The following is a 9938-nucleotide window of genomic DNA, read 5'->3' as shown; positions in this document are numbered from 1 at the left end:
TCTTGCTATCAGTTTTGATGATTTTTTTCTTATCAAACAAAACCTATTGTATTATATATTCTGATAATAATTTTTTGTATCCTCAAATGCAAAGAGTAAGATAAATAAGCAAATAACGTATTAGAAAGTTAGAGTAAGAGAATGTATTTTTATAGTTTGATGTGAATGCATCTAAATATTTTACTATAAATATTTTCAAATGTTGCAGAAAAATCAGAATCGAGATCCATGTTTAATTCCAATAAGTTTCAACTAACAAGAATAAATTAAAACTAAACAAAAAAATTCTAAAAGATTCTGACAATTATTTTAAAAGATAACGAAATTCTTAATAAAAAAAATATCTAACTTAACTCTTGAGATTTATTTTTATAGGATTGATTGATTTCTGTGATAGTGTTTTTTTTATTTTTTTTTACACAAGAACTAATCAGTCCTATAAAAAATAAAATTCAAAAATCAAATTAGGTGTTTTTTTTTTTAAAAACTTTGTAATTTTTTTTAAGTAATTGTCAACGATTAAATTGAGTATTCATTCTAAACTAAACTACCTCCAATACTAACTATAAAGAATTGTCAGAATTAATTACTATTATGCTATTCAGATTCAATTCAGCTCTTCATGTTTCATTCCTTACTCCTTTACTGTCACCGTATTAAAACCCCTCTTAGTAGTCAACACAGTCAACAAACCTAAAAAAAGAAAAGAAGAGAACTTTGAGTTCTGAATAATATATTCCATCAAGTATAAAATATGATATACATATGACCCAATAAATATAAAATAAAATCTGATACCATATTATAATTGAACAATTTAAAAGATAGCTTAAAGAATAGTAAAGATTGAACATAATTTCCATAGCAATACAGATTAAAATGTATAACTATTGTAATTTATTGTGTCGCTATCAATTTAAAACAATGCAATATCTTATGCTACAATTCATACACACAGACACAAAGTCCCATTCAGAGTGTAAAACCAACACCTTGGAACAAGGTTTCTTGTGTTACAATCCATACAAACATACATACATACTCTAAAAATTAAACCCATAAACAACTAGTAAGAGAAACTAACATATATCTTTAATTTAAAAATACGGTGCTATATATGTATTTGGTTGTAATAACATTGAAATGTATAAATAATAACTGTGATTTGTGAAGCTAGTTTGTAAAATTGGATTGTCAAACCAATAAATAAAGCTAACATTGTTCATGCATCAACATTGTTATATGAAAAAAACAAAAAACAAAAGGAAAAAAAAATCAGTCTTTTCACATACCTTATGAACTAGGCTTACTAGAATCAGACTGAGTAGGTTCCGGATAATAACAATGGCTCCCAAAATACTCTGGATACTGATAATAATAATTAAAAAAAGGTTAATGATTGCACCAATAATAAAGAATTATGAAAGAAAAAAAGAGAACTATTTTGAATTGAATTGAATTAAGAGTTTCACCTCTCTAACAAAAAACGACCCAGATTGAAATTGATGGTAGCTTTTTCTTCCTTGCTGGTTTAAAGAACCTGAATGAGAATTGGAATCCGAACTCCAAGGGGTAAGAAAAGATTCATCTTTCTCAAGAAAAGATATCAGAGGAACAATGTCCACTGCCTTCGCCGCCATTGCACCACCACCACCAACGGTTGTTCCTTCTTCCACAGAGTAACCATCTTGTTGTTCTTGGTTCTTGTTCTTAGTTTCTTGCTCTTGTTCCACCATTATTCTCTTCACCAATGGTTGATGCTGCTGATTTTCCATCTGATTCAGTTGCTGATGATTCTCTTCTTTCGATACCGGTCTCCACTGATATTTGTTTGGATCAAACCTTGTTCTAAAATTGAAACTCAAACCCATTACTACTGATTACATAATAATATCATCAATAATGCTGTTTAATAAGTTTTCTTCATTCACGAAATTTTGAGTAGCAAGAACTATATATATTTAATTATTATTTCTCTGTTTGATTTTATAATGGCAAAAATATTTATTTTATCGCACAATCTTCCTTTTTTTTTTTTCAAATCCCGGGAGGTTTTTTATATTTATGAATTGTGATCACATATTTTTTTAAATATGATATCTTCCTGGATTTTCTTGTACCGTAAATATATTGGTTTTAATTACTTAACCGTATATACAGATAATTTTATATTCTCTTCGAATTCTATTGATCAATGATGCAGTTTTGATTTTTATTTTTTAAAATTTAATTTAAAAGTAATATTAATTTTATTTTGACATACATAGTCATTAATTAATTTTTTTACATGGAAAGCAGTGTATGTTTTACGCCTTTTCTATATAAATTTTAATAATATATATAATCTAATAATTCCATTGTTTATTCATTTAATTAAGATAATTTTAAAATATGGTATCTAAAAAGATATATTTTTAAAATAAATGTATTTTAATATAATTATATCCAAATATATATATTGACTTAATTAATGACAAATCAAATTTATCAAGTGAAAGCTTATTTATTAATATTTGACTGAATTGAGAAATTTGTGACTATCACTTTAGAATTTAGTTTTTACAAGACTCGAAATTCAATATCAATAAGAAATGAATAAATTTGTCTGTCACATGATTAAATGATTTGTTATTTATTTATTTTTTAAATCATACTGAAAGCATCCATTTTTATGGTCTAAATTTAATTTTAAAACACTGTGAGTATAAAATAATTTTAAATGTTCATTCAATTAAGTAATAATACATCAACAATTTTATTTTAATTAATTATTAATGTATTAAAATTAAACTAAAAAATTAAATACTAAATTTTTAAGTAATATAAAATTATTTAGTATTATATATTTTTTTGACACAACAAATACTTCTTGTACTCTTAGAAGCTTTAATAATAAACAATTTATAGTAGCCTTTAACTAATAAGATAATGTACAGCCTAATTTTTTTTCCAAATTAAACAACAAAAGTAAACTAAAATGTTGAATGATCACACCGTTATCTTTTTATTGATCGAATTTTTTATGTAGATAATTTTCTATTAGCAATAAATGTGAACTTAATTATAATTAGTTAATCATTTTAGCATATATCAATTAGAATAAAAATTAGTTTAATTTATTAATTATTTAATGTATTCTTCTACAATTAATTATAGTTATGCATTAAATAATTAATAATTTAAATTAATTTTTATTTTAATTAATATATATTAAAATGACTAATTAATTATAATTAAATTTATTTTATTGTTAATAAAAAATATCTAAATAACAATAATTGGTGAGCCTATACGAGTTTACCAATAATTTTTTAATAGAAAATACATAAATTAAAGAATTACATGTTATTGATAGAGAGGAGGAGGGAGGAGAGAGAGAGTAACTATTGACTCAAAGAGTGGTTAATTAATAATAACTAGATTCGGTAGAATAATAGGTAAAGATTAAGAATACATTTATTCTTCGAGTCATCATGAATAGATTTTTTTACGTATATATATTTATAATTTACGTATGAATACTTGAGAGAGCTTTAATTACCTTGAAAAAACTCTTTCAATTCAACAAGGTTGCTATGTATATCCATAGAGTCGCACACACCACTTCTTTGCCATCAAGGTTTGATGTTGTGTTGTTGCAATTAAATATATAGGTATAAAAAATTTCTAATTTTTTCACTATCTTATCAAATAAAAAAATTGTTTGGGTGAATTTTAAAAAAAAAATCTTTTTTAAGTTATCTTTTTTTAAAAATTTTTTATAAAAAAGTAAAAATAATTTTATGTTTCAAACAAATTTTTTTTATTTATCAATTATGTTTGGGTATAAATATATAAAAATATTTTTTATTTATTTATTACGTAAAAAATATTTTTTTTAAAAAAATGTAAATTATAATTTTTCAAAAAATACAATTTTTTATTTTTCTAATATTTTTACTTTAACTACTAAAAATTTACCAAATACATTAAAAAAAATAATAAAAAAAATTTTATTAAAATTTTTTTTATCAACTTAATAGCGTCTAAATATAGGAACACTAAATTTATGATGCTTGATGAATTAGATTAATATTACTTTTTTTAATTAATGTGGATAATCCTCAGTTATAGCAATCAAAACTATTCAATTTAATTTCTTAAATTTTTAAATCACAATATTTTAAACCATCATATATATTAGCCCTTTATTTTTTAAAATTAATTTTAAAATTTTTTTACCTATATTTCAAAAAAAAATTTATTTGTAGGTCACTCTATTAAAGCGAACAATTTTTTATTTTAAAATTTGGTTATTCATAAATTAAAATTAATGCAAATATATAAACCTACTTTTAGGTTTAAAAACATTTTTTCATAAAATAGTAAAATAAGTGCGCATAAAATAAAATTGGATTTTGTTCATACCCTACCACAATACTATAGTCTAGGTTCGAGTAAGCCAAAAAGACTTAACCTAAAGATTGGCCTTCACCACTTATCCGACCTCATCGAAAGAGGTCGGGCTCGACATAGGCACCTCCCCAAAGAGGTCGGACTCGACATGAATTGGCAGATAACACTTATTCAAATAAGTAATTGCCCTCTAAAATCTCCCATCCACTTCCAGAAGCAATATCTCAACAACCCTAAGATAAAGGGACGGTTATCCACCTTCAGAAGTGGAACTACTCAAACGGTGGTTATTGGATCACCACTATAAATACACTGACACACTCAAGTAAAACTAAGTTTCAATACGCTCAAAACCTGCTTACCCTCTTTGCTAACTTAGGCATCGAAGTGTCCTTGCAGGTACCACCCCCCATTCCTTCAATCGCTCAACTCGGACAGCAGCTCCCAGACCTAAACCAAGTCGGAGACCATATTCCATTGATGTTTGGGCCAGTCCTTCAAGCCCAATCTACCTATCTCAAGTTACCCACGTAACATTGACGTCATTTCCGGGGACCTAGGAGTAGGAGATCACCTCATAATGGCGGATGACCAGAACGAGGATGGACATACTGCATCCGAATCTGAGAAGAATATCAAGACGCAGTTAACAACGACAGAGCCATAATATCTCTGCAAGGAGCAGATAGCCAGCACCGAGAAGGTCCCTCAGGTGTGAAAGACTCAAGGGGAATCTTCTCTTGGGCACACAAATCAAAGAGGGGCAACCTCATGCTGCCGATCTCATGGGATTGCTCGATAGCCACCAAGGACGGCTGGAGCAGCTGGAACAAGAACTAGAGCGACAACGAGAAGTAAAGAGAAACCTAAGGAGAGAGGTTGAGCGGCGAAAAGAGCTTGAAGAAAAGCTCTTAAAATTGGAATTCAATCTCCGAGGTAAGGGCTCTCGCACTGACCGAGAAGATACTCCATTAAGGGGAGAAGATTCGTTCAGTGAAGACATCATGAAGGAAAAAGTTTCAAGGAATTTCAAAAGCCCTGACATGGATCTGTACGACAAGACCACCAACCCAAAACATCATTTGAGCAACTTCAAAAGTTGGACGTACCTAGCCGACGCCTTTGATGCTACCTGTTGCAAAGCTTTTCCAACGACCTTGACAAAGGCGGTGATGAAGTGGTTCGATAACCTCCCTCCAAGGTCGGTCACCAGTTTTGATGACCTCTCGCATAAGTTTCTTATGCGATTTTCAATCCAGAAGGACAAAGTCAAGCATACGTCTAGTCTCTTGGGAGTAAAACAGGAGGTCGGAGAACTCCTGGAGAGATTCAACAAGGCATGCTTGGAAATCCAGGATCTGCCTACAGAAGCAGTAATCATGGGCCTAGTAAATGGACTCCGAGAAGGTCCCTTCTCTCAGTCCATCTCGAAAAGGCATCCGACTTCTTTGAGTGATGTACAAGAAAGAGCTGAAAAGTACATCAATATGGAGGAAAACACCAGACTACAAGAACCAAGTCGGCGACCTGGGCACTCTCATCCATCAAAGGAGAAGGAGAGAGAGCCCAAGAAAAAGGAAGAAGTCGGGCCTAAAAGGCCCAGGAGATATCACTCTTATACTCCTCTGCAAGTTTCCCTAGTCGACATCTACAGAAAAATTTGTTATACTGAAAAGCTACCTCCTCCTCGGCCCATCAAGAACAAAAATAGGGGAAGTCGTAGCAAATTCTGTGAATATCACAAGTTATATGGGCACTCAACAAATGATTGTTACGAATTGAAAAATATGATAGAAAAGCTGGCCAGGAAAAGTCGGCTTGATAGATATCTGATGGAAAGGTCGGACCATCATGGAAAGAGGAAACGAGATGAGGAAGATCGGAGAAACACACCACCACGGACCCCGGAACGACATGTACATATGATCTCGGAAGGGTTCGCTGGTGGAGGACTCACAAAGTCATCTCGTAAAAGGCAACTGAAAGAAGTTTATCAGGTCGAGAGCGAATTGCCCGACCTTCCAACAATCTGTTTCACCAAAGAAGATGGACAGGGTATTGCCCCCGGACATGACGATTCGGTGGTAATTACCGTGATTTTCGCCAATGTCCATCTACACAGAACCCTGATGGATCAGGGGAGTTAGGCAGACATCCTATTCAAACCAGCACTTGACAAGCTGGGATTGGACGAAAAGGAGTTAAGGGCATACCCTGATACCCTATATGGATTGGGGGACACACCCACAAAACCACTAGGATTCATATCCCTACATACAAATTTTGGAAAGGGGATGAAATCCAAAACTCTAAGCATCGACTTCATAGTCGTTGATGTGGGCTCGGCCTATAATGCCTTAATAGGTAGAACGACCCTAAATCGGCTTGGACCAGTGGTATCCAGCCCCCACCTTTGCATGAAATTCCTAACACTAGAGGGAATAACAACCATCAAGGGAGATCAGAAGCTGGTGAGAAAGTGCTACAATGAAGGCCTAAACCTGAGACGTAAAGGCAAGGAGGTTAACATCATTGAGCTCGGGGAAATCCGAGCTAAAGAAGAATTGCGACCACAGCGAAGGGAAGACTGAAGAAGTGCAGATCGGGCAAGAAGACGGAAAAAATACCAACATAGGAGCCAATTTGAAAGAAGACTTGAAGTAGAAGCTGATAAGGCTCCTACAAGAGAATTCCAACCTCTTTGCTTGGAAAGCCTCCGACATGCCTGGGATAGATATCGAGCTCATGGCGTACAAATTGTCAGTATAACTAGGATCTCAACCTGTTCAGCAGAGAAGACGGAAGCTCAGTCCTGAATGGGCTCAAGTGGTCAAAGAGCAAATACAAGCCCTTTCTAGAAGCCAGCTTCATCAGAGAGGTCAAATATCCAGCCTGGCTGGCAAATGTCGTGCTAGTCAAGAAACAGAACGGCAAGTGGAGGATGTGCGTTGACTACACCGACTTGAACAAGGCGTGTCCAAAAGACCCATATCCCTTCCCAAATATTGATACCCTAGTAGATTCCAGCTCGGGATATCAATACTTGTCGTTCATGGACGTATACTCAGGATATAATCAAATTCCGATGTACAGGCCGGATCAAAGGCTGATGAACAAGGTGTTTGTACCTCACCTTGGGAGTTTAATGGAAGTATATGTGAACGACATGTTAATAAAAACCAAGAAGGAGGCAGACCTCTTGACCGACCTCTCACAAGTCTTCAGCACCATAAGGACGCACGGGATGAGATTGAATCCTGCAAAGTGCACCTTTGCAGTAGAAGCTGAAAAATTTCTAGGGTTTATGCTAACACAAAAGGGGATTGAAGCCAACCCTGATAATTGTAGAGCAGTCCTGAAAATGAAAAGCCCGACCTGTTTAAGGGAGGTCCAACAACTGAACGACCAACTTGCAGCCTTCTCCAGATTTTTAGAAGGATCATCATTGAGATCCCTACCTCTTTTTTCTCTACTAAGAAAAGGATACCAGTTCGAATGGACTCCTGAATGTGAAGAATATTTTCAGAATTTCAAAAGGTTTTTAAGCCAACCTCCAATTCTGACCCGACCTAAAATCGGGGAAGAACTCGTCCTGTATTTGTCTGTAGCCGAAAAGGCTGTGGCGTCAGCGCTGACATGGGAATAAGAGGTCGAGCAGCATCATGTATACTTCATCAGCAAAGTTCTACAAGGCCTCGAGTTAAGGTACCAAAAACTCGAGAAGTTTACGTATGCCTTAATAGTGGCATCTCGAAGGGTACGACCTTATTTTCAAGCTCATACAATAAAAGTTCGAACGAACCAGCCCATGAAGTAAATTCTTCAAAAAACAGACATTGCGGGTAGAATAGTTCAGTGGGCTATAGAACTATCCGAGTTTACCCTAAGGTATGAAACTCGGATAGCAATTAAAGCCCAATGTTTAACCGACTTCATGGCAGAATATGCAGGAGATCAAGAGGAGGCCTCCACAACTTGGGAATTATACATGGATGGTTCTTCTAACAAAATCGGAAGCGGTGCAGACATAATACTAGTCAACCAAGAGGGAACCCAAATAGAAGTCTCCCTGAAATTTGAATTTCCGACCTCCAACAACCAGGCAAAATATGAGGCCTTGATTGCTGGGTTGAAGCTAGCAAAGGAAGTCGGTGCAACCAAAGTAGTGATCTTTAGTGACTCTCAAGTGGTGACTTCCCAAATCAATGGAGAGTACCAGACTAAAGACCCAAATATGAAAAGGTACTTAGATAGAACTCTGGAGTATCTTAGGCGATTCTCAAAGACTGATGTCAGATACATAACTCGAGATCTTAACACTAGAGCAGACGTCCAAGTTAGCAAGTACAAAGCCAAGAGGGAATAAAAGAAGCCTGATCCAAGAAACTCTCCAAGAACCCTTTGTCAAAAAGACAGAGGCTAAGCAAGACATCCTGGAGGTATCCGGCTTTGATCTTGGGTGGATGACCCCTTTAATCAAATACATAAAATTTGACATCCTACCCAAGGAGGAAAAAGAGGCCAAGAAAATCAGGAGGGAAGCACAAAGCTGCACCTTGGTAAAAAATATTCTCTATAGAAGAGGAATATCCATACCATTGTTGAAGTGCGTTTCGACCTCAAAGACATCGGAAGTCTTGGAAGAAATACACAATGGTATCTGCAGAAACCATCTCGAAGCAAGGTCTTTAACCAGAAAAGTCATCCAAGCCTGATTCTATTGGCCGACCTTGCAGAAAGGTGCTACTGACTTCGTGAAGAAATGTTAGCCATGCCAAGTGCATGCTAACTTTCACGTCGCTCCCCCCGAAGAGTTTATCAGCATAACTTCTCCATGGCCTTTTGTAAAATGGGGATTAGATCTACTCAGACCCTTTCCCCAAGTGCCTGGACAAGTAAAATACCTCATAATGGAAGTAGACTACTTTACAAAGGGATTGAAGCAGAACGATTGATCACCATCACAGCCCAGAGAAGTCGGAAGTTTCTCTACAAGAATATCATTACAAGGTATGGAATTCCCAACTCCATCACCACGGATAATGGTACCCAATTCACTGACTCTACATTAGAAATTTGGTAGCCAGTATAAAGATCAAACATCAGTTCACCTCGGTTGAGCACCCACAAGCAAATGGGCAAGCAGAAGCCACCAATAAAGTCATACTGGCCGGGCTAAAGAAAAGATTACAAGATGCAAAGGGGGCTTGGGCCGAAGAGCTCCCTCAAGTGTTATGGGCATATCAAACTACACCTCAGTCTGTCACGGAAAAAATATTCTTATGACTTGCTTATGACATAGAAGCCATGATACCAGTTGAAGTCAACAAGCAAAGCCCAAGGGTGAGGTTCTACGATGAGGTATGCAATCTTTAAGCACATAAAGAAGAACTTGAACTACTCCCTGACGTCCGAGAACAGGCCCAAATAAGGAAAGCAGCGCTAAAGCAAAGGATGACAAACAGATACAACAAGAAAGTCATTCGAAGAAGCTTCGCCTCAGATGACTTGGTTCTAATCAGGAATGACATCGACGTAAACAA

The 9938-nt window shown here is 34.9% G+C and overlaps 1 protein-coding gene across 1 annotated transcript; it reads left to right on the top strand.

Annotated features, from left to right (window-relative positions):
* The first annotated feature begins 8329 nt into the window (after nucleotides 1–8329).
* Nucleotides 8330–8761, top strand: LOC140175559 (uncharacterized). Its single transcript, XM_072204066.1, has one exon. The coding sequence runs from the start codon at nucleotides 8330–8332 to the stop codon at nucleotides 8759–8761; it is 432 nt and encodes a 143-aa protein (XP_072060167.1).
* The last annotated feature ends 1177 nt before the right edge of the window (nucleotides 8762–9938 follow it).

Source organism: Arachis hypogaea, chromosome 10, assembly GCF_003086295.3.
Source record: "Arachis hypogaea cultivar Tifrunner chromosome 10, arahy.Tifrunner.gnm2.J5K5, whole genome shotgun sequence".
NCBI classification, from domain to species: domain Eukaryota; kingdom Viridiplantae; phylum Streptophyta; class Magnoliopsida; order Fabales; family Fabaceae; genus Arachis; species Arachis hypogaea.
The sequence above is the reverse complement of the archived record's forward strand: the minus strand, read 5'-3'. Positions and strand labels throughout refer to the sequence as shown.